Source organism: Patagioenas fasciata, chromosome 30 (assembly GCF_037038585.1).
Source record: "Patagioenas fasciata isolate bPatFas1 chromosome 30, bPatFas1.hap1, whole genome shotgun sequence".
NCBI lineage: Eukaryota > Metazoa > Chordata > Aves > Columbiformes > Columbidae > Patagioenas > Patagioenas fasciata.
Window position 1 is genome coordinate 2,973,507 of NC_092549.1, and position 24,109 is coordinate 2,997,615.

The 24,109-nt window shown below is 55.0% G+C and overlaps 1 protein-coding gene and 1 pseudogene across 1 annotated transcript in view; one reads left to right on the forward strand and one right to left on the reverse strand.

The window, feature by feature from the left end:
- Positions 1-24,109, forward strand: part of LOC136112734 (putative PIP5K1A and PSMD4-like protein) — a 28,076-nt gene that overhangs the window by 2,257 nt on the left and 1,710 nt on the right. The window contains exons 2-22 of the mRNA XM_071800317.1: positions 6,491-6,525; positions 7,238-7,327; positions 9,075-9,205; positions 9,308-9,425; positions 10,283-10,435; positions 10,856-11,155; positions 11,321-11,526; positions 12,101-12,184; positions 12,411-12,459; positions 12,639-12,723; positions 12,979-13,116; positions 13,384-13,513; positions 14,305-14,385; positions 14,820-14,904; positions 16,397-16,595; positions 18,018-18,184; positions 20,708-20,793; positions 22,091-22,231; positions 22,692-22,806; positions 22,945-23,031; positions 23,582-23,650. Coding sequence (XP_071656418.1) covers positions 6,491-6,525; positions 7,238-7,327; positions 9,075-9,205; positions 9,308-9,425; positions 10,283-10,435; positions 10,856-11,155; positions 11,321-11,526; positions 12,101-12,184; positions 12,411-12,459; positions 12,639-12,723; positions 12,979-13,116; positions 13,384-13,513; positions 14,305-14,385; positions 14,820-14,904; positions 16,397-16,595; positions 18,018-18,184; positions 20,708-20,793; positions 22,091-22,231; positions 22,692-22,806; positions 22,945-23,031; positions 23,582-23,650 — 2,549 coding nt within the window. The remainder of the gene's footprint in view (positions 1-6,490; positions 6,526-7,237; positions 7,328-9,074; positions 9,206-9,307; positions 9,426-10,282; positions 10,436-10,855; positions 11,156-11,320; positions 11,527-12,100; positions 12,185-12,410; positions 12,460-12,638; positions 12,724-12,978; positions 13,117-13,383; positions 13,514-14,304; positions 14,386-14,819; positions 14,905-16,396; positions 16,596-18,017; positions 18,185-20,707; positions 20,794-22,090; positions 22,232-22,691; positions 22,807-22,944; positions 23,032-23,581; positions 23,651-24,109) is intronic.
- LOC136113053 (5S ribosomal RNA) lies at positions 3,471-3,589 on the reverse strand (annotated as a pseudogene).

Here is a 24,109-nt window from a genome sequence, read left to right on the forward strand (position 1 = left end):
TGGAGTCAGGGGACAAAAGAATTGCTCTCCAAATGGACTTGTGGGGACAGGCAAACCATCCCGATGCATCTGGAGGGAGCTGAGCTTGGGGTTCTGAGCCTTTAAAGTGGGTGTAAAGCACCCAGAAAGGCTCAACCCCTCCCTGAAATCGCTGCGAGAGGGACTGAGCTTTGCTGATCGCACCTGGCTGAGCGCGGGAGGGACCGTGAGTGGGGTAAATGGAAACGTCTGAACGCTCATCATCCTCGGGCTTAAAATAAAACCGTCAAATGACTCCCAGCCCCGTCTCTGGTATAAAAATCTCTCTTCTTCGCAACTATGGGCTGCGAGATCTCCGTGGGTGTCGCAGGTTGGTGCCGTCCGCTGCGTCTCATCGCCCAAGCTCCCTAAACCTTTTGGTGCTGGGGTGCAACACCCACCCTGACATGGGCAAAGCTGCTTCTCTTTCCCATGGACACGGGCGAGCAGCAAAAGGACAAAGGTAGGAGTGGTTTGGCTACATAAACGCCAGGTTTGGTTAAATAAACCACAGGATGGAAGCTCGTCCGGCAAAGCGAGTGAGAATCGTGCGGTTTTGGTTGAGCCCTGATGACCGGGAGCACCGTTTCCTGAATTATAACCGAATTTCCCTTCGGAAAGTAAAAGCTGCTCCTCCCTCCAGCTCGGTTGAAAGGGGCTGCTCGGTGTTTTATTTCTCCTCCATATCAGGGTTGAAAAGCCTGTTGTATTTTTGGAGATGGATTAACGCCCCCCGCGCCGCTTCCCTCTCCAGATCCCCCAAACGAGGCGTCGCGCTCGTTCTTCATTACTCTGACAGCATTAATTAAACGTCTTATCACACCACGTCCCGGCGGGCTCAGCCTTATTTAAAAAGCCGAGCGCTCCCAGGGCTGAAAGATCCCTTAAATCTGACCCAAATCTTCCTCTGCTGTGGAAAGATTGGCCTTTTCTCCCCAATTAAGAAGGTGGCTCGGGTAATTCTGTTGTCCCCATCGCCAGCTCCCTCCGGGGTCGGTTTTAAGCAGGTTCTGCCATTGCTGGGCTGGAGTTGAAGCTGTCGACACACATTCCCTTCCCAGGTGATGCTGCCGTGGGGCAGGGGGGTCTCCCCAACTTTTCTATGGGTCACAGGGACAGGAGCCGCCGTCAGATATTCCAGAAAGCGGCCTTGGCTTAAACGCCTTCAGCAAAACCGAGTTTTGCTGAGCCTGCTCGCTGATTTATATCCTTTCAATCGCCATCTCTGGTCAAGCTCTGCTGTGCTGCTGAGAGAAGGGGTTTTTCCCCACGGTGGTGAGTTACGTTGGGTTCGGATTGCAGCTCCCAAAGGACCGGTCGCCGTCAAGCGCGTCTTCTTTCCCAAAATCGCAGGGATAAGCCCCAAACGATGGATCATGAGTTTCGGGGAGATGGGTGCCTGTGATCAGTGACCCCCAGGTGATGGGAACCCAAACCCCCTCCTCTCCGGTCCCTTCTCACATGTGCTACGAGCCAGAGGAGCTACCTGCTTATTTATTGGGTTTTCTAATTGATTTCTAGATATTGTGCCTGGCCTCTGCTTCCTCCTCAACCTCCTCAATTATATGGAAATGTGTAATTGATTAAGAAAAACTATAAAACCTGCTTTATTTCCCCGGGCCTGGGTGCACTGAGCTGCTGGTGAAGTGCGGGGAGGCCAAGGGGGGTTCAGTGTTACTGAGATAACGTTACCGAGATTGCACCTCCGCTCTCTTTTCGCCCTGGGACACCTCAGTGGGATCCAGTGACATTCGGGAGCTGTTGGTTTGATGTCCTTAATCTAATTGATCAAGTTATTAATCACTTGGCCTTCTGGCTGAGACTGGGTGTCTGTAAGCGGTTTATCTCGCTCCGGAGGGCCGTGCTCTGCGTGGTTTGATCCCATCTCCTACCATGGGAAGCGTTGGCTTTGACTCTTTGTTCCATCCTTCTTGCGGAATGGGTTTTATTGTGCGCAACGCTTTTCTCAGACACATTTTGGACCTTTGTTTTCTAACCTAGCGGAAATAAGACTTCTTTTTGTGCATCTTTCTCATGGAAAACGTCTCTTCTTTCTTCCAGCCGTTGAGATATCAATTCACCTCGACAACTCTATAACCTTTCTGTTTCTCCTCGTCTAGATTTCAGCTTTCTGTGCTGCTCGGTGATGTCGTTCCGAAGAGGTAGACAGATCGCATCTATGTGCTTAAAACCCCCCCGAAAAGCATGTGTTTTCCTTCCCGGTAACCAACAGCAAAGCGCTGTGTGATGTAACCGCCTTGGCTTGCGAGGACGGACGCAGCTCGGTGGGTTTTGGGCCCTAAATAAGCCGCTGCCGCTCTCCGTTTGATCGCAGTGTGTTTGATTGAAACGTGACATCCAAACAGCGGCCCCGGATGGTTCCAGCGGCGCTTGGCTGCTGCCCGCTTTGCGCTTTGGGGGAAAGAAAGAACCTTTTCGCTGTTATTCCCATTTACAGCCGCGGGTTGACGGGGTGGGACTGATCCAGCAGACTGAGTATCCGATCTGTCGCTGGGTTGAATCATCCCAGCCAGATAAGGCTGTTTATTGGGGTTGTTTCAGCTTGAGTAAGCAGCTCGGAAACCTCTCGTAGGGATTTTCTATCACAATTCAGGGAGCAAAAAGGAAACCTTTTGGGCCGTGGTGGATTCATTTTTGGACAGGACTGATCTGTTTGCTTTGGCCAGGATCAACTGTTTGGGTCTCTCAAGCTGTTTCTTCTGTTATTCAGAATTACGGTTGACAATTTTTTGGTTTAAAGAGTTGTTGGAATAGCACATTTGGGGATTATTTCTTGTTACGTTTACACCATTGAATTTAACGCCTTCGCTACTCCAAGCGGAGTTTGGGATGACACCAAACGGCCTTTACAAAAAGAGGTGGTGATAACTGGAACCCGTGAGTGTGGGAACCGCTGAGTTTTGTTCTTTGGGTTATCGAGGGCTGGTTTTCGCACAAGGATCCGTACGAAGCTTCGGCTGCAGCTTCATCCTCACACTCAACTGTGAATAAGTGTTTTCTTTATCGTGGTCAAACAGGAATTGCCTATTTCCCAATCGGCAGCAAACTCGTTTGGGAACAGGAGGGTGGGGGAGCTTCCTGCTGGGGAAACTGGGTGTGCTGGGAGCAATCACAGAATGTCAGGCGTTGGAGGGACCTGGAAAGCTCATCCAGTCCAATCTTCTCCAGCTCCAGAGCCCCAGCTCCCTCAGCCTTTCCTCACACGGGAGATGCTCCACTCCCTCCAGCATCTTGGTGGCTGCGCTGGACTCTCTCCAGCAGTTCCCTGTCCTTCTGGAGCTGAGGGGCCACAACTGGACACAATATTCCAGGTGTGGTCTCCCCAGGGCAGAGCAGAGGGGCAGGAGAACCTCTCTGACCCACTGAGCACCCCCTTCTAACCCACCCCAGGTCCCATTGGCTTCCTGGCCACAAGGGCCCAGTGCTGGCTCAGCCCACAGCACCCGCTGTTCCCAGCTGGTCTCCCATCCAAGCACTGACCGGGCCCGACCCTGCTTAGCTTCCCAGATCAGATGAGATGGGGCGTTCTCAGGGTGCTATGGCTGTATAGGTTACATGTATGTATATATATATATGTTCCCCAAGTATATCCTGAGAGTATCTGAATTAAACCCTTTTTTCAAGGGCAGAGCAGAGGGGCAGGAGAACCTCTCTGACCCACTGACCCCCCCTTCTAACCCACCCCAGGTCCCACTGGCTTCCTGGCCACAAGGGCCCAGTGCTGGCTCATGCTCACCCTGCTGGCCCCAGGACCCCCAGCTCCCTTTTCACCGCTCCAACAGCTCATTCCCAACTTACACTGGAACCTGGGGTTGTTCCTGCCCAGATTCCAGACTCTACACTTGCCCTTGTTCTATTTCATTCCATTTCTCCCCCCCAGCTCTCAGCCTGTCCAGGTCCCTGATGGCAGCACAGCTTCCAGTGTCACCCACTCCTCCCAGCTTGGTGTCACCAGCAAACTCGCTGACACTCACTCTATTCCCTCATCCAAATCATTGATGAATATATTGAATAGTGCTGTTCCCAGCACTGCCCCCCGAGGCACTGCACTGGATACATCGTCAGCGATGCCGCAGTGATGCTCTGACCTCTCCCAGCCGAGCATCCCCATATATTCTGGATTTCAACAGTTGTTGCGTGCGGTGAAGACAGCAGAGATGAGCTTTGCTGCTGGATCCTCTGGCGAGAGGTTAAATCCGGGTGGAATACGCTCAGCGTTAATGTTGGATGAGCCAATATTAACCCTGTGGGCACCCGAGGTGACTCCTGGTGATGCAGCTCCAGGATTGCTTAATTACAGATATTTTTCTAAAAAAAAGGCTTAATTCCCATTGAACATGTGTCAGGTTGTGATGCCCACCATGTTTCCACCATCCCTGTGCCCCGAGGGGTCCGGACAGGTTCAAAAGCCTCATGACAAGGTGCTGGAGTCGAGTTTCATTGGTTTTATTACAGCGCAATGAGTGCAGGAGCTTCGTTCTGCCTGGAAATGCCCCAAATCTGGGCTGGGGGTGACCCCAAAGAGCTCCAAGTGATGCTTGGGAGATGCTGCAAGTGCAAAAATTAGAGCTTGGCAGGAGAAACTTTGTCTTTAAAGGGAGACAAGAGGGGGCAGGAAGGAGGTTGGAGGCTCTTAATGGGCAAAAGAAGCGTTTGTCATAGGTTCTCAACCTATTTGCTCATTTAATGTGTATTGAAAGGAGAATTTGATCGCTCGGTGAGGGGATCAGAGGGCAGCGAAGTTTGCTGGTCAGTGCTTCTGTTCCTTTGGTTTGCGTGGAGCCGAGTGCTTGATCCTGAGACATGAGCTGTCAGAATAAATCGGTTTCTGTGTCTGAAGCGGAAGGGAAAACAATGTAAGAGCTTGTGTGGTCTGTGCTGGTCAGGGTCTGGTTGTGGTGGGTACAGACATAGAATCACAGGATCCCAGAGTGTGAGGGGTTGAAGGGCCCTGGAAAGCCCATCCAGTGCAATCCCCCCGGAGCAGGAACACCCAGCTGAGGTTCCACAGGAAGGGGTCCAGGGGGTTTGAATGTCTGCAGAGAAGGAGACTCCACAACCTCCCTGGGCAGCCTGGGCCAGGCTCTGCCACCCTCACCCCCAACAAGTTGCTTCTCATCTTCCAGCGGAACCTCCTGTGTTCCAGTTTGCACCCATTGCCCCTTGTCCTGTCACTGGGTGTCACCCAGCAGAGCCTGGCTCCATCCTCCTGACACTGCCCCTTTCCATCTTGATCCCCAGCAATGAGTCCCCCTCAGTCTCCTCTTCTCCAGCTCCAGAGCCCCAGCTCCCTCAGCCTTTCCTCCCACGGGAGATGCTCCACTCCCTCCAGCATCTTGGTGGCTGCGCTGGACTCTCTCCAGCAGTTCCCTGTCCTTCTGGAGCTGAGGGGCCACAACTGGACACAATATTCCAGGTGTGGTCTCCCCAGGGCAGAGCAGAGGGGCAGGAGAACCTCTCTGACCCACTGAGCACCCCCTTCTAACCCACCCCAGGTCCCATTGGCTTCCTGGCCACAAGGGCCCAGTGCTGGCTCATGCTCACCCTGCTGGCCCCAGGACCCCCAGCTCCCTTTTCACTGCTCCAACAGCTCATTCCCAACTTACACTGGAACCTGGGGTTGTTCCTGCCCAGATTCCAGACTCTACCCTTGCCCTTGTTCTATTTCATTCCATTTCTCCCCCCCAGCTCTCAGCCTGTCCAGGTCTCTGATGGCAGCACAGCTTCCAGTGTCACCCACTCCTCCCAGCTTGGTGTCACCAGCAAACTCGCTGACACTCACTCTATTCCCGCATCCAAATCATTGATGAATATATTGAATAGTGCTGTTCCCAGCACTGCCCCCTGAGGCACTGCACTGGATCCAGGCCTCAACTGCACTCTGCCCCATTGACCACGACTCTCTGGCTTCTCCCCTTCAGCCAGTTCCCAGTCACCTCACCACCCGATCATCCAGACCATACTCCCCCAGTTTAGCTGTGAGGATGCTGTGGGACACCGTGTCAGTGTCTTACTCAAGTCAAGGTCGATCACATCTGCTGTAATTGCTTCTTATCCAGCAAAAGCTCACGGTGGGATTCCAAGCCTAAAAGGTCACATCACCTCGCAGATATTAACTTCAAGGGTTGCGTTCTGAGCCTTTGAATAAAAAGGTCCTGGAAGGTAAAGTGTGGTCGGCGCATCTACCGAAACGCTGCGGAGCGCTGGGCTCTAATTAACCGCCAATAATCCCGCTGAGCTGAGCTGAGCCGAGCCGGCAGCGCCGCACGAACCGCGTGGAGCGGAGCCGCGTTTCCTTGTGGCTCCGCAAAAAGCCGCCGTGAGTCAGTGCCTTCCCAGCTGCCTCGAAACGTCTGTCTGAGCAAACAGCGCGTCAGCCTTTTTTGGCTTCTTGTGCTGGATGTGGCGATCGACCCTTCCTGACTGTGGCTTTTTGCTTTGTTTTTAACAGGATCGTCTACGTTCAAAAAGTCCCTCACCCCCGAGGTAAGTTTCTGTGTGACAAGCTGGTTTGTTCCTATAGAAAACACTTAATTCCAGACTTATGTTTTCCCGATTGTTTCAAATCAATGCAATAAGCTGTGAGTACTCATTTAGGAAATCAAAGCATTTCTCCTTATCGAGGGAATAAAATCTTAACAGCTCTGCCGGAACTGAGCAATCCCGGGCCCACCAAACCCCCCCATAGATCTCCTGCTGCCAGCAAGATGTTCAACCCGTTTGGACTGAGCGACGTCATTTACCGACCGCGCGTGTTAGACACCGATGAGTCAACGGGGTGAATCACAGTGGGATCCACCACTTTCCTAAAACGTTTCCTCTGAGCCAGGACCGGCTGTGCTTGGTCCAGACTCCCTTAGAGCTTGGTCCAGACTCCCTTAGAGCTTGGTCCAGACTCCCTTAGAGCTTGGTCCAGACTCCCTTAGAGCTGATTGTGTGATGAGGCTTCGCACCAAGGCCTTGGTGTTTAATCCGACGTCTGGCCCCGCTGCACATGAACCAGTGGGTTCTGAAGGTGTTTTGATGCTGTCACTGTCCCAAGGGTCTGTCTGTACCTCGTCCTCGCTTTGCAGGGCTTTGGGGCTTCAGCAGCTCCATGTTTAAAGCCAAAATGATACTGGGTGGCTCTGGGCAGCCACCCGCTGCTAAGAATTGCGGTTTACACCTTGGTTCTTACCATCTTTTGCTCCGCTCTTAGATGCCGGGTGGTTCTGGGCAGCCGGGCTCGCAGACGATAAAGAAAGGGCACCGAGGAGTGGACTCCACGGGTGAAACCACCTATAAAAAGGTGAGTTTGTCCCACACAGCTCGTTTGAACGTTGTTCTGCGCTCACGGGGTTCAGTGTTAGATGAGGGGTGATGGCTGTGACAGCCGCTGAAGATCTCAAAGGAAAGGAACCAAAGGACTGAACGTGTCCTCCTTAGTTTCTCTGCTGGAGCCTTGCAAAGAGGGGCTTATTTTTAAACTTCACCCATTAGCGACACTTCCGAGGCCTCTTCTGGCTTCTTGGGTGCTCTCTGTGCTCTTCGGCCACAATAGGTCTTGTGGCATTACTGGAATTTGCTTTACAAAGGGGGGATTGTTTGGGGCTTTTTAAAAAGCCTGTAAATGCGGGTATTTTGTGCGTGCTGGGCTCGATCAGGTTGGGTCGACTCTCTGAAGTGAGAGTGAGTTTCTGGGATGTGGATTAAATGGATTATGGCTTGACAGGGGCGTTTCAGCGCTGTGGGGTGAGAGAAGCTGCTGGTCTGAAATCCGATCCCGATGAACGTCTGTCTGTCTGGAATCAGAGCAGAAGGGAGGAGTTCGAATGGCGTCTCTCCAAAAGGCAGCTTTTGGTGTACAGCCCTTTGTGAAGCTGCTCGTGCCTTCAGGATTGAGATCTGGGTCTCAATTTCAGAGGTAGAAGGTTAGGCAGCAGTTAATAGGAGAGAAGAGCAAATGGAAAATACCTGAAATGTTTCTTGCGAGGGACCTAGGAACCCCGTGGGGCGCTGCGTGGGGTTTATCTGGGCCTGGGACTAACGCACAGCCTGTTCTCCATCCCCTCCCTTTCCAGAGGTGGGGAGTTGTTTCGCCTGATAACAGCGCCGGTAGGCAGCAGCTGCTGCCTAATAGAAGAGAAAAGTCCTTGTTCCTTGGCAACGCAGCCCGTGGCTCAGTGTTGGCTCAGTGTTCACAAACACTGCGTGAGTTCCGCTGCACGGCGGCGAGACCATCCTGGTGGTTTAGGCAGGCCTAGGTGAGCTGGGCCTAGATCAGTTCTCAAGCAGCTTCAGCCTTTAGAGGGTAAGGACGGTCGAGTTCTTCCTCCTTCACTGTGTAATACGGAGGTAGTGGGCAGATACAGGCAGCTGAAGAAGAAAAGGGCGTTGTGGGCGAACTGGAGACACCGCCAGTTTGTGCTGCTCTCTCCGGGGAACCGTGAGCAGGTCTTTGATGTAACAGGAAAGCGATGAAGCTGCAGAAATGTTCCTGTTTGTTTAACAACGCTTCATGGAGAACATGTGTCTGGGGACACCGTTTATCCCCCAGATAGCGCCACGTCCTCTGTTGCCAAATGCTTTGATCTGCAGCGGTTTCTGGGCTTTGTTGAGCTTAAGGAAACAAACACGGGTTGGATCCTGAGCCCTGGCTCTTGGTTTGGGTCCAGTCACTTTATGCATGAGCCAAGTGGAGCGTCCACGAGCTGCAGCTGCATGAATCCAACCCGCACCTGCTCGGCAACCTCGGCGTTTCCAACCGGATTGAGAGCAGAATGTTGGGGTGCTGAGCAAATCTCATCAGGGTCCTTTTAAGGGCGTGAATTCCAGTTCACATCCTTCACTGCTCGAGTGTAAATACAGAGCAGGGTCTATCACAGTTACATGGGTGTTCCCATCACCAATGAGGATACAAAACTGCAGCTGGTAGGTGTGGAATAACCCGGCTCACGGTGCTGGTTTGAACAGGGCACTCCCTCCTTTAACCCCTTTCATTCCTGTTTCCAGTCCGCTGCTCCCCAGTGTCTGATTCGTTTTCTCTGCCCCTATAGACGACATCGTCTGCCTTGAAAGGCGCCATCCAGCTGGGCATCACACACACCGTTGGCAGCTTGAGCACCAAACCTGAACGAGACGTTCTCATGCAAGATTTCTACGTCGTAGAAAGTATTTTCTTCCCCAGGTTGGTGCTTTGATGGCCTCAGCGTGTCCTTTTTGGGTGTTTAGGGCAGTTTCTTAAATGTTTCAGATCTGAATACCCGTGTGTTCTTCTCCCATTGAGCAGTGAAGGGAGCAACCTGACCCCAGCTCATCACTACAACGACTTTCGGTTCAAAACTTACGCTCCAGTGGCCTTTCGCTATTTCCGGGAGCTCTTTGGCATCCGACCAGACGATTACTTGGTGAGTGGGCGGCTGGAGCGGGATTGTTGGAGCTGGAGGGAGCTATGGAGCCCCATGACCGGCTCTGTGAGCACCGCGGAGATGCCGTACAGGACCCTGGGCTTTCCCTCTGTCAGTGTTTAAAAGGAAGAGCCTTCGCGCTGAAGTTTCCCACTGCCGTGTCTCTCACCTCTAAGAGGGGAAAGGGAGCTGGGGGTCCTGGGTACAGCAGGGTGAGCATGAGCCAGCACTGGGCCCTTGTGGCCAGGAAGCCAATGGGACCTGGGGTGGGTTAGAAGGGGGTGCTCAGTGGGTCAGAGAGGTTCTCCTGCCCCTCTGCTCTGCCCTGGGGAGACCACACCTGGAATATTGTGTCCAGTTGTGGCCCCTCAGCTCCAGAAGGACAGGGAACTGCTGGAGAGAGTCCAGCGCAGCCACCAAGATGCTGGAGGGAGTGGAGCATCTCCCGTGTGAGGAAAGGCTGAGGGAGCTGGGGCTCTGGAGCTGGAGAAGAGGAGACTGAAGGGGGACTCATTGCTGGGGATCAAGATGGAAAGGGGCAGTGTCAGGAGGATGGAGCCAGGCTCTGCTGGGTGACACCCAGTGACAGGACAAGGGGCAATGGGTGCAAACTGGAACACAGGAGGTTCCGCTGGAAGAGGAGAAGCAACTTGTTGGGGGTGAGGGTGGCAGAGCCTGGCCCAGGCTGCCCAGGGAGGTTGTGGAGTCTCCTTCTCTGCAGACATTCGAACCCCCTGGACCCCTTCCTGTGGAACCTCAGCTGGGTGTTCCTGCTCCGGGGGGATTGCACTGGATGGGCTTTCCAGGGCCCTCCAGCCCCTGACATCCTGTCATTCTGTGTTTCTCATCCTCCTCAGTACTCGCTCTGCAACGAGCCGCTCATTGAGCTTTCAAACTCTGGGGCCAGTGGATCCCTTTTCTACGTGTCCAGCGATGATGAGTTTATCATCAAGACGGTTCAGCACAAAGAGGCCGAGTTCTTACAGAAGCTGCTGCCCGGCTACTACATGGTGAGTGGCTTGGGGGAGCATTTCTTTGCGAGCTGGGGAAGGGTCCCCCAAACATAAGAGAGATACCCCAAGCATGAGCGATATTGCTGCACACCACTTGGTAGATGTGAGCGGAGCTTTGATCTGATTTAAAAAGGAGATGCACAAGCTCTTTGCTCTGAAGCAGTTTGGCTTCTGTTTGAATGAGCAGCAAACTCTTTCCTTCCTACCAAGTTTCTCAGCTTTGCAGAGGTCGTTAACAACACCCCTGTGTTCCCCACATTCACCTGCCCTTGTCTTTTAGTTTCATTGGCAATGGCTTTGACTCTCTGCCAGCTTTATTCCCATATAGAAGCGCAGGAAGGGACAAATAACTCCTCTAATTGGCGTGTGCATAACCAGAATGGCTTTCAAGGTATTTGCTCACCTTTGACGTTTCAGAATTTGAACCAGAACCCCAGAACGCTGCTGCCAAAGTTTTACGGCTTGTACTGCGTCCAGGCCGGAGGCAAAAACATTCGCATCGTCGTGATGAACAACCTACTGCCGCGCTCCGTCAAAATGCACCTGAAATACGACCTCAAGGGCTCCACCTACAAGCGCCGAGCGTCCCAGAAGGAGCGAGATAAGGTTTTCCCAACGTACAAAGACTTGGATTTTATGCAGGACATCCCCGACGGCCTCTTCTTGGACTCTGACATGTACAACGCTCTGTGCAAAACGTTACAAAGAGACTGTTTGGTGAGTGTTGGGGCGAAGGGCGGTGTGGAGAGTTGGTTTCCTGTGAAAAGGCAGCGGTGCCGACTTCACTTGGGGTGTTTTTTGGTGGTGAAAACGCTGACTACGCTTCTGAAAAGTTTCCCTGGGCTCGCGGTGCTGACCGAACCTTTGCTGACTTTGTGCCAGGTCCTTCAGAGCTTCAAAATCATGGATTACAGCTTGCTGGTCGCCATCCACAACATGGACCTGGCGCAGAGGGAGCACGCGATGGCGGACGGGACGTCCCAGGCCGACACGCGCCGCCCTGCCGCCCAGAAGGCGCTTTACTCCACGGCCATGGAATCCATCCAAGGAGAGGCCCGGCGAGGCGGCACCATAGAAACCGACGACCAGTAAGTTTGTTGTTGCTGTTCCCAGTGACGTACTGGGAGGAGCGAGGGGTACAACCCAAGCTTGGCTAATGGAGGCTTAATTTAAACGCATACTGGGCGATACAGGGTTGCTGTCACTGCGCAGAGAGGTCTAGGTATCAACTCTTATGCTTTTATCTTTGATTTCCCTTCTTTCATGTACAATTTTCCCACTTGCCAGGTGGGATTTGAGAGTTCTCTGCCCACCAGTTCTTGGCAGCCTCAGCTCATCCCATCCACCTCTAAGAGACATAGCGAGAGCTTTGTTAGGTCGGGCTTAACAGCCCATCCAGTCCATCTGCAGTGGCTGCTCGGTCTCTTCTTATGCACGAGTTGGGATCAATCCTCATCTTCCATGAAACTGTCACGCGGAGGGAGAAAGGGCTCGACCCTCAGGTTTAGCTGTTTTGTTGCAAAAGTGTTTTGCTCTGGCTCGTCCTCCTCAATGTGCTGAGCAGCAGCTGCCTCCCGCGTGTTGACGCTTGTTGGTGACTTCGTGTGACACGTGTGGGGTGTGAGAACACCCCCTTTCAGCTTCGCCCCTCTTTTCTCGCAGGATGGGAGGCATTCCGGCCCGCAACGCCAAGGGGGAGAGGCTGCTGCTCTACATCGGCATCATCGACGTGCTGCAGTCCTACAGGTAGGAACGGTTTTATAACATCTGCGTCTCCAAAGGGGAAAAGACCCTTTCCCAGCGTTGCCTGCCCTTGCCTGGCCTACAAGAAATAGCTAAGACACAAATAATTCACTTTCAAGAGGTTACATGCGTCAAGTCCCCGTTCACTATTGCGAGTTAACCACCCTCGTTAACTTTGCCTGTGAAACTCTTGATGTGAAAATCATTCTTAATTCTTCCCCTTGGTCAGATTCGTCAAGAAGCTGGAGCACTCTTGGAAGGCGCTTGTGCACGATGGGGTAAGTACAAAATTAGCCCTATTTTCAGCTGTTTAGCCATAAAACCGGATTATTTTTAAGCTGTTCCTACTGCCTGTGCTCCTTGTGGGCACAGGATCCTGGATTTCTGAGACGTGTGTGTGTTTCTACTTGTATATATATAAGATTAACACGCTGATGTCTGTCCCTTGGTCTCGCAGGACACCGTATCCGTGCACAGGCCCAGCTTCTACGCCGAGAGGTTCCAACGGTTCATGTGCAACACGGTGTTCAAGAAAATACCACGTAAGTACCACGGTGCGATCGCCCTGGTCTCTGCTTCTCCTTGCTTTGCTCACAGGAGCTTTGGAAAGTCTGTCCTGCCATGTCACCCCTTCCCTCTCTATTTTTGCCTCATAGATTTGACCTTAGTGGACCCGTTTCACCCATTGTTCCTTTGGGGCTCTGTCAGCGGGAAGTTGCTGCGTTGGGTGTTTTGCTCCTTCCTGAATGCGTTAGAAAAATGCTTCATGTGGGGTTTTTTCTCCTTGTGTCCTTCAGTAAAGCCGTCGCCTTCAAAGAAGAGCCGGTCCGGCACCGCGGTTCCGCGGCGGAGCTGCCAGGGAGGACTTCCTTCCCAATTGCACATGTCGTGCGAGACGAAAGCACAAGTGACCGCCGAGGCGGACGTAGAGCAAGGTCGGTGCCTGGAGAAGTTAATTCTTCAGCTTATATTTGTCTAACGGAAACTCGCTGCCTCCCGAGCCACGCGAGGCACCTCCATGGTGTTTTGTGGGCCTGTTTTCTGGGGCTGGATGTGCAAGAAGCCAAAAGCTCGTACCGCCAAACGGCCTTGGACCGGAGAGCCGCGGTTAGGGCTGGTTCTTAGGCGTCTTGACGTCTCGGATGGGATCCAGCACAGATCCCGCTTGTGCTGCTGACCGAATGATCTGTGCTTCCACTCAGGTTCCCACCTCGGTCGCCCAGATCTGCTGCCCAGGACGCTGCCGGTAGACGAAGCCAACAGCGATTCCATCGCCACCACCCTGTCCACCTCCTCCCTGGGCAGCGGAGGCCTCAACTCCCCCGCCAACAGGTGAGTTTCCCGCTGTCCGGCGCTTTCCCGAGCCACGGGAGGGCTTTGTGCTGCTTCCTGAATGTTCTGGGTGTCAGCATGTGCGCAGACATCGAGTATTTTGTGGCGTTGAGCAAGTTCGTTGCCGTGGGCTGGAGCATGTGCGAGGGGAGCGTCGCGTCGCTGGTTCTTTGCAGACAATGCGATTTTGCACCTTCCGCTTGACCTGTGTGGCCTCCGGGTGTGTTCTACATTTAACGGCTTTGTCCTGGAGCCGAGGTGATGGCGCTGATTCAAGTGTCGCTGCCCGAGTGTACGCGTAGAGCGTTAACGTGGCGATGGATGACGCTGCAAACCACCTTCCCGCTGCTCGTTTCTGAAGCTTGAGCTCTCTTGTGATTTACTGATCGCGTTGGCGCTGAGCTCCTGGGGACGGGAGCCTGCAGGGATGGTTTTTGGTGTGATTCTAAGTGTCCTAAAGCTGCATGGAGAACCCGGGGGCTGCCTGCGAGTGTCTCGGTCCTCAGACAAGGAGGAGCTGTGGGCAGAGGACGATCCCTTTGGTAGAAGTTGTCCCGAGGTGTTAATTTCTTTACCTGGAAGAGCTGGGAAGCCGCTTTCCCCACCGCTGCGGTGTCTGCGCTCTCCTGAGCTGCACGACGGCGCGGTTGGAATCAGCGCCTCTTCCCCCCTTTGTAACGCATGGAAACTTCTCGCTGGGGCTCCTAAACCAGAGCTGCTCCTCCCGCATGCCCGAGCCGGCCCTTTCGCTTGCTTAACCGCCGGGTTTCTCTCCTCCCGTCTCTGCGTAGGTCGGTGGGCGTGCAAGTGCACAAAGCTGACAGCTCGGCCAAGGATGTGCCTAGAACAGCTGCCGGCACCTTCGCGCCGAGGTGAGGGAGGGATTGAGCGCAAGCAGCGAGCAAATGGCGGCTGGTGGAGTTTTCAAGCGCCTGTTCCGTGTCCCGCTGATGGGATGCAGCCGCTTTTCGGAGCGCGGAGGGTTTGGAAAAGCTTTTCCAGGGGCTTTTTCAACCGAGGGTGCTCCTGTCTGGAAAGGCTCCATGAGCTCTAGCGCTTCGTGGTTTTGTTGCGTTCACCGAGGGTCATTTTCTATGTTGATGAGGTGCTTGGAGACTTCGCTGCTGCTTGGCTGGACTAAAGATCCTCATTTGGACCGGGGCGGGGGGATGATTTGCCAGTGGTGTTTTGGGTTGCTGGCCCAGCAGGGATGGTGTTTGTGCCTCGTTATTAACCCCGGAGACGGGATTTGTCGACAGCTCACTTTAAAAACTGCTTTACAGGTCTCCCTCTTCTGTTTCCCCAGCGGCTCCCCGGGACCGTCCCTCCCCGAGCGCGCCGCGGAGCTGAGAGAGCAGCTGGAGGACCTGCAGGAGACAGAGATCAGCTTTGTGAGTAGTGGCGTGGCTTGGGGGAAGAATGGAGGTGGAGGAGAAGGGAAGGGAAGGGGGAAGGTTGAGGGGAAGAGGGGGTTGAGGAGAAGGGAAGGGAAGGTGGAGGAGAAGGGAAAGTTGAGGGGAAGGGAAGGTTGAGGAGAAGGGAGGGGAAGGGAAGGTTGAGGAGAAGGGAAGGGAAGGTTGAGGAGAAGGGAAGGGAAGGGAAGGTTGAGGAGAAGGGAGGGGAAGGGAAGGTTGAGGAGAAGGGAGGGGAAGGGAAGGTTGAGGAGAAGGGAGGGGAAGGGAAGGTTGAGGGGAAGGGAAGGGAAGGTTGAGAAGGGAAGGTTGAGGAGAAAGGGAAGGGAAGGTTGAGAAGGGAAGGTTGAGGAGAAAGGGAAGGGAAGGTTGAGGAGAAGGGAAGGGAAGGTTGAGGAGAAAGGGAAGGGAAGGTTGAGGAGAAAGGGAAGGGAAGGTTGAGGAGAAAGGGAAGGGAAGGTTGAGGAGAAAGGGAAGGGAAGGTTGAGGAGAAAGGGAAGGGAAGGTTGAGGAGAAAGGGAAGGGAAGGGAAGGTTGAGGAGAAAGGGAAGGGAAGGGAAGGTTGAGGAGAAGGGAAGGGAAGGGAAGGTTGAGGAGAAGGGAAGGGAAGGGAAGGTTGAGGAGAAGGGAAGGGAAGGGAAGGTTGAGGAGAAGGGAAGGGAAGGGAAGGTTGAGGAGAAGGGAAGGGAAGGGAAGGTTGAGGAGAAGGGAAGGGAAGGGAAGGTTGAGGAGAAGGGAAGGGAAGGTTGAGGAGAAGGGAAGGGAAGGTTGAGGAGAAGGGAAGGGAAGGGAAGGTTGAGGAGAAGGGAAGGGAAGGGAAGGTTGAGGAGAAGGGAAGGGAAGGGAAGGTTGAGGAGAAGGGAAGGGAAGGGAAGGTTGAGGAGAAGGGAAGGGAAGGGAAGGTTGAGGAGAAGGGAAGGGAAGGGAAGGTTGAGGAGAAGGGAAGGGAAGGGAAGGTTGAGGAGAAGGGAAGGGAAGGGAAGGTTGAGGAGAAGGGAAGGGAAGGGAAGGTTGAGGGGAAAGGGAAGGGAAGGGAAGGTTGAGGGGAAAGGGAAGGGAAGGGAAGGTTGAGGGGAAAGGGAAGGGAAGGGAAGGTTGAGGGGAAAGGGAAGGGAAGGGAAGGTTGAGGGGAAAGGGAAGGGAAGGGAAGGTTGAGGGGAAAGGGAAGGAAGGGAAGGTTGAGGGGAAAGGGAAGGAAGGGAAGGTTGAGGGGAAAGGGAAGAAAAGTTTAGGTTTCCTCGGAGGAATTCAGACCCTCCCCAGCATCTCCCCCACTTCTCCTGGCAGTGAAGCGACGCGAGCGAATTGTTCTGTGATCTGTGGAGTCCAACAACCGTTCAGCCCCGTCGCTGCTTCATTCTATACATATTTAGAGGAAAAGAAAGAGAAAACAACAAAAAAAATCTTACCTGGACAGAAACATCAAAACCGGAAGGCTGGGCTGCGCTTAGTGGGATTGGGATTAACAAAGGCTGAGCCTTGGACACCTGGATGTCACCACTGTCCTTCTTTTGCGGCCTGGCGGGAGCGGAGCCGGTGCGAGGAGGAGGAGGAGGAGGAAGAGCTGCTGCTCCGCGTGTGCCGAAACCCTTGGAAAATGGACCCAATGTCCGTGGTGCCGCCGCAAACCTCCCAAGAACGGGCGACACAGGCGGAGCCTCCCCGGCCGGGTTTGCGCCAGAGCCGCCGGGGTTTGATTTTTGTATCTTAAACCCGTTTTTAATTTAAGCGTTTCTCCGAATTCAGTCATATCGCTTCTTTCTAGTCCTGCAAGATAGTCTTTTTTTTTTTAGTAAATAGCATCTTTTTCAGTGTTTTACCATAAAGTATCTCACGGGGGAGGCAGGAGGCGCAGAACCGTGGCCAAGCTCCTCTCCACCATCACCGTTTTGGATCCCGGAGGAGAATCAATCGCTCGGAGGATTTTCCACCATCAGCTTTTGGATCGTTTTGTCCCCCAGTTTTCCAACTCCAAGCCCTTTTTTCCCCTCCCCGATGAACAGGGGTGGACGGGGATCTTTGGATGGGCCGCGCTTTTTGTAACGTATTTCTTAAGCAAACGGACCAAACGCCGCCCTCTCCATCCCCTGCGCCCCCCGCTAAACCCCTCCTGTTTTTATAACTCACCCCCCTTTTGATATCTCACCCGGATCGCAGACACTGGTGCTCCCAGTGGCTTGAAATCAAGATTCTGACCCAAACCAGGTTGGTTTCTGCCTCCTCCAAAGTCCAGGAGTTTGATTTTTAACCGGAATTAACGAGCCGGAAGGTGGAGTTGTTGTGGCGCCACCGCGCTCGAGATCCCGGAGCAGACGTCGGACTGATCTTTATTTTCACTAAATGCTTTTTAAAGGAACGAAGTGACTCTTCCCCGTGATCCCGGTGGGTTGAATCCTCCTTTTTTTATATATATATTAAAAAAAAGAAGTAATTTAAAGCTTGCCCTTGCAGCGGTGCGAGGGGTTTCTATACTAATTAGCAATGATTGCTAAGGAAACGAAGAATGTAGTGGCGTAGGGAGGGAGTTTGGTTTTCTAGTTGATGTTTCAGAGCCTCTTCCCACCTTCAACCTTTTAAAGCGGATGCGACGCGAGCTGATATTTTTTTAAGGAAAAGCGATTTTGGTTTGGTTTTTAATGGTATTTCTTTCCCAAAAGCCCAAGCGGAATGGCCTTTGCTCCGGGCGGCGGATCCGGGGGTTTACGGAGCGCGTTTCACAGACTTTGGGGGTATTTTAAGGGCTCTCCAAACCTTTTGACGGCGACAAACGTCACCCACAGACCCAACCCCACTTTATAGCTGAACTAACTGTCTATATTAGACACTTTCTTACCTTCCTTCCTCACCTTTAATTGTGGTTTTTTGTTATATTTTTTTTTACCAGGAGGGAAGAAAACCAAGTCTCCGATTTTTTTCATGATTTAATATTTATGAACCTGTATTTAAATGTTGTTTTATTTCATTTTGCTTTTTGTTTTTTTCCTGGGGACAGTTACTCGATGAGTAGGGTGGGGGGTGGCGTTTCTATCTCGACCTCCGCTTTGTTATCGGGTTTTCGGAACCGCTTCTTTTTGCATGCGCGTGTTTCCAAGCGCCGGGTGACGGGTGTTCCCGTCACCCCAACCGCTCCAAGCCCATCGCGAGCAGCCGCCGTTGTGAGCTCCGGGTGACGGACCCCTCCTGTCCCCGGTGTTGTCGTCGTCACCCCCCGGAGCGAGGGACAGCTGTGGCGCCGGGTGGCACCGTCGTCCTTTTCTGTGTGAGTGCTCGTGGCCTCGTCCCACGCTGTCCCTTGGACGCGCAATACACGGTGTGCTGCTCAACCTGCCACTGCCTGCTCTGTCTGGGGACACGGGGGGACACAGGACCCTGGGGGGGACAAGACCCCCAGGAGGGATGGAGGGGATGGGACCCACGGGAGGGCCATGGGAGCAACAAAACCCCTGGGATGGACAGGGAGGGGACTGGACGTGGGGGGACAGGACCCCCAAGAGGGACATGGGGTGGGGGGAACAAGACCCCCATGGAGGGGACAGGAGCTCTGGGAGGGACACAGAGGGGACTGGACATGGGGGGACAGGACCCCTGGGAGGGACACGGAGGGGACAGGACCCCCAGGGAGGGACCCAGCGGGGTACAGGACCCCTAGGTGGGGACATGGAGGGAACAGAACCGCTGGGAGGGACGGGACCCTTGTAGGGGACAGGATCCCAGGAAGGGACATTGAGGGGACAGGACATGGGGGGACAGGGCCCCCAGGAGGGATGGAGGGGATGGGACCCACAGGAGGGCCATGGGGGCAACAAAACCCCTGGGAGGGGCAGAGAGGGGACTGGATGTGAGGGGACAGGACCCCTGGGAAGGACATGAGGGGGATAGGACCCCCAGGGAGGGACACAGCAGGGTACAGGACCCCTGGGTGGGGACATGGAGGGAACAGAACCCTGGGAGGGATGGGACCCTTGTAGAGGACAGGATGCCAGGGAGGGACATTGAGGGGACAGGACATGGGGGGACAGGACCCCTGGGAGGGACATGGGGGGAACAAGACCCCCAGAAGGAATGGAGGGGATGGGACCCACAGGAGGGCCATGGGGGCAACACAACCCCTGGGAGGGGCAGGGAGGGGACTGGACGTGGGGGGACAGGACCCCCAAGAGGGACATGGGGTGGGGGGAACAAGACCCACATGGAGGGGACCAGATGTGGGGGGACAGGACCCCCAAGAGGGACATGGGGTGGGGGGAACAAGACCCACATGGAGGGGACCAGATGTGGGGGGACAGGACCCCCAAGAGGGACGTGGGGTGGGGGGAACAAGACCCACATGGAGGGGACAAGATGTGGGAGGACAGGACCCCCAAGAGGGACATGGGGCAGGGTGAACAAGACCCCCATGGAGGGGACAGGAGCTCTGGGAGGGACACAGAGGGGACTGGACACGGGGAGACAGGACCCCTAGGAGTGACATGTGGGGGACAGGACATCTGGGAGGGACGTTGAGGGGATAGGACCCCTGGGAAGGACATGGAGGGGACAGGACCCCCAGGGAGGGACACAGCAGGGTACAGGACCCCTGGGAGGGGACATGGAGGGAACAGAACCCCTGGGAGGGACGGGACCCTCGTAGGGGACAGGATCCCAGGGAGGGACATTGAGGGGACAGGACATGGCGGGACAGGACCCCTAGGAGCGAGAGGACACCCGGGAGGGACATGGGGGAGACAAGACCCCTGGGATGGACAGGGAGGGGACTGGATGTGGGGGGACAGGACCCCCAAGAGGGACATGGGGCAGGGCGAACAAGACCCACATGGAGGCGACAGGAGCTCTGGGAGGGACACAGAGGGGACTGGACACAGGGGGACAGGACATCTGGGAGGGACACAGAGGGGATAGGACCCCAGGGAGGGACACGGAGGGGATAGGACCCCTGGGAAGGACACAGAGGGGACAGGACCCCCAGGGAGGGACACGGGGGGGTACAGGACCCCTGGGAGGGACATGGAGGGGATAGGACCCCCAGGGAGGGGACAGGGAAGGGACAGAACCCCTCGGAGGGACATGGAGGGGACAGGACCCCCAGGGAGGGGACAGGACCCCTGCGTGAGGACAGGGAAGGGACAGAACCCCTGGGAGGGACAGGACCCTCGTAGGGGACAGGATCCCAGGGAGGGACATGGAGGGGACTGGACATGGGGGGACAGGACCCATGGGAGTGACAGGACATCTGGGAGGGACATGGGGGCAACAAAACCCCTGGGATGGACAGGGAGGGGACTGGATGTGGGGACAAAGGACACCCAGGAGGGACAAGACCCCTTTGGAGGGACATGGAGGGGACAGCACCCCAGGGAGGGACAGGGGCATGGGAAAGGACACCCAGGAGGGACACAAGGGGGGACAAGACCCCTGGGGGGACCTGGGGGACAGGACCCCCGTGGAGGGACACAGGGACAGGACCCCCGGGAGGGAGACGGAGGGAACCCGGGACCCATGAGGGGGACACGGGGTGGGGTCACAGGACCCCGGGATGGACATGGGGACAGGACTGGGAGGGGACAGGACCCCCGGGAGAGATGGGGGGGACACACAGGACCCCCGGGGGGACACGGGGTCAGGGTGTGGGCCGGAACTCCTCGTTTCCTCCCCATAACGGGGCGGAGGGAGCGGACAGGCCCGGGTGTCCCGGCCATGGCGGCCCTCCCGGGACTACAACTCCCAGCGTGCCCCGCGCCCGCCGCCGCGCAAGATGGGAAGCGGCGATTGGTCTGTAGCTTAGAGCCAATCAGCGAGCGCCTTATTAGACCGGACCCGGGCCAGCCTGAGGGAAGGGGGCAAGATGGTTCTGGAGAGCACCATGGTGTGGTGAGCGAGCGAGCGAGCGAGCGAGCGAGCGGGCGGGCGGGCGGGCGGGCCGGGGCTCCTCTCCTCCCCGCCGCCCTCCATGCCGTCCCACGGGCCCCGGGGAGCTCCGGGGAGCGGCCTGGAGCCGCCGCGGCTTCCCCTGAGTCATCCCGGGCGGCGGCGGGAGCGGGGCCTGAGGGGGGAAGCGGGGTCTGAGAGGGGGGAGACGGGGCCTGAGAGGGGAGATAGGAGCGGGGGGCTCAGGGTTTAAACTGGGGAGGGCTCAGGGTGGGGGTGGAGGTTTGGGGCGCTCGGTGGAGAGTTTGGGGCTGCCTGGGAAGGGGCTTTGGGGGGCTTTGTAGTGGGGAAGGTTCCTGGGTGAGCGGAGGGGTCCGGGTGAGGGGCTCATGGAGGGGGGTGGGCTCTGCTCCCCAGCGACAGGACGGGAGGAAACGGCCTCGAGTTGCACCAGGGGAGGTTGAGGTTGGATTTAGGAACAATTTCTTCCCCAAAGGGCTGTGGGGCATTGAACAGGCTGCCCAGGGCAGTGCTGGAGTCACTATCCCTGGAGGGTTGGACAGATGAGGTTTCAGGGATGTGGGTTAATGGTTGGACTCGATCTTGAGGGGCTTTTCCACCCAAAACGACTCTGATGGGGCTCAGGGGTGAGCACCAGCCAGCCCACCTCACCGGGACGGGCCCGGGAGTACCTCAGGGGAGCCTTAATTTGGGGCCAAACCAAACCCTCAAGCTCTTATTTATCTGCTCGTCCTTCTCAGGGTGGCTTTGCTGAGAGAAGGGCTTTTCCTGCCAGCGCTGCGCTGTGTTTACGAGCTGATGGAGGGAGGGTGGGGGTTGAATTACAGCCGTGTGGCCGCTGCCCTGAGTCGCTGTGGGGCACTGTTCCCTGCGGCCGGGATGTTCACGGCGGGTTTGGGGGTTCAGCTTCTTGAACAAAACACCGTGCCGGCGAACAGAGCTGAGTTTGGGGAGCACCCGCCAGGAGAAAGCTGATTTTTCACTTGCTAAAACCCAATAAATGCATAGATTTGCGCTTTACTATGGGTGGTGTCTCTCGTGGAGATGTTAGAAGGCATTGGGGGGACGTGGCTCTAGGTTGTGTCCCCTCTTTGGCACTCTGGTCTTCTTCCTGGGACCCAAAGGTCAGTTTTGAGCTGAAAACTCACAAAGACAACTGATCTCTACCGCAAGAAACACCCGTGACCTGCGTGACCACAGGCGTGCTGTCCCAAAAAGCACATTTTGGGGACAAACTTCTCCTGTTTCACAAGCTCAACCCCTCCTCTGTGTGTTTCAGTGTCGACAATAGTGAGTACATGAGGAATGGAGACTTCTTACCCACCCGCCTGCAAGCCCAGCAAGACGCCGTCAACATCGTGTGCCACTCGAAAACCCGCAGCAACCCCGAGAACAACGTGGGGCTCATCACCTTGGCCAAGTACGACCCAGGGAGACCCATGAGGGAGCGCGGGGCGGGGGGAGCGTTGCAAAACGCGGCCGCAATAGCAGAGTCTGAACCCAAACTGGTTCTGCTGGGAGGACTGGTATGGGAAAACCTGCCCTCTGAGCGCTCTCTAGCACCGGGGGATGTTCTGGAGGTTTTCTGTCTGCCAGACCCCTCCTTTGGTGGCTTCGTGTCCCAAAGGGGGACAAGTTGGTGCTGAGCTGAATAAAACTGGCCAGCGGGCTCAAGATTGCTGGGGCAGGGGACAAAGAGCTGTCGTGTAGACATTACTTGGGGTTTTTTAGGAAATCAGGCAAAAAGTCTTGCTCCCTGTGCGTGTTCATCCACAGGAGCAGACGCTGCAAGGGGGGAGTTTCTTATTGTAGCGATTAAAGGGCTTTACAAAGAATCTCTCTGAGAAGAGGTCGCCAACGTGAGCGCGGTTGTGTTGCAGTAACTGTGAGGTGTTGACCACGCTCACGCCAGACACGGGCCGGATCCTGTCCAAGCTACACACAGTGCAGCCCAAAGGGAAAATCACCTTTTGCACGGGGATCAGAGTCGCTCACGTAAGTGGAGTGAAACTGAGAAGCCTCTCCTGGCGTTTAACCTGCATTTCCCTGCGCAACGGGCAGAGTGACGGGGTGATAAGTGTCCTTTGTTCCTGAGAATTTCCTCTGATGTACAATATCGCTTTTGCCTCGCAGCTGGCGTTGAAACATCGCCAGGGCAAGAACCACAAGATGCGCATCATCGCCTTTGTTGGGAGCCCTGTAGAAGATAACGAGAAAGACGTGAGTTGCAACTGGTCAGGGACCCATAAATCAGGTTTATCGCTTATTCCCTGGGCTATAAATCGGGTTTTCCACCCCAGCGAGGAGCAGGAGGGCCAGGCCTGTGCCAAGGACAGAACTCCAGCATCCCCGCTGTTTCCTGTTGGGTTGTTTTGCAGTTCAGGAGGCTCCAAAAGGAGCTTGTGCCGTGTCCCGCACCCCCTGGCTTGTCGCTGTCACCTAAAACCACTTTGGGGTTTTACCTGAGGAGCTGGGGGGGAAATCTCTCTCCCCACGCAGCAACAACACTCACAGCCTTCACAAGATGCGCTTAAAACAACACAAGTGAGATTGATCCAGATTAATTCTGGCTCTCTAGAAAGAATAGGTTGGAAATGACCATTTTCGGGGGTGCTGTCCCCATTGTTGGGAGGGACAGCAATGAGAGGGCTTGAAAGTGGGGAAACTGATTTTGGAACTGGCACCGCCAGGGCCGACTCTGGTTTGTGCTGAGCCAAGCGTGGTTAAGAGCCGAAAGCCGAGCTAACGCCGCCGTGTCTTCTCCTTGCAGCTGGTGAAGCTGGCCAAGCGGCTGAAGAAGGAGAAGGTCAACGTCGATATCATCAATTTTGGAGAAGAGGTGAGGCTTTCGCTGTGTTTCTGGTGTAAAATCCAAGAGTTTGTGTCCTTTCCAGCGCGGAGCCTGAATTGGGTGCATGAGGATGTGACCGGTTCTCTGAGCCGGTGTGAAAATGATGCGGAGAGTAACGCGTCCCTGTGCACAGACCCCTCTCGTTTCACCACGGGGCTCATTAAACCCTTTCTGTCCCTCTGGGAACCGTGGAGGGACACGGGACGAGGGGGGAACCCCAGCAAAGCTCCAGCCCCTGCCTTTCTTTCACAATAAAAGATTCTGAGGAACTTAAATATGGAAATGCTAAAAATCCAACATTTAATAAGAAAATGGTAGTCATTTCAATCTTTGGTTATCTTTTGAATGCTCATATAGTTTCTGTGTCTCGTTACCTTTGCTACATTTAATAGTAATTTAGTTTCAGACTAATTTTATCCTTCAGTGTCCTACATGCCATAAATTATA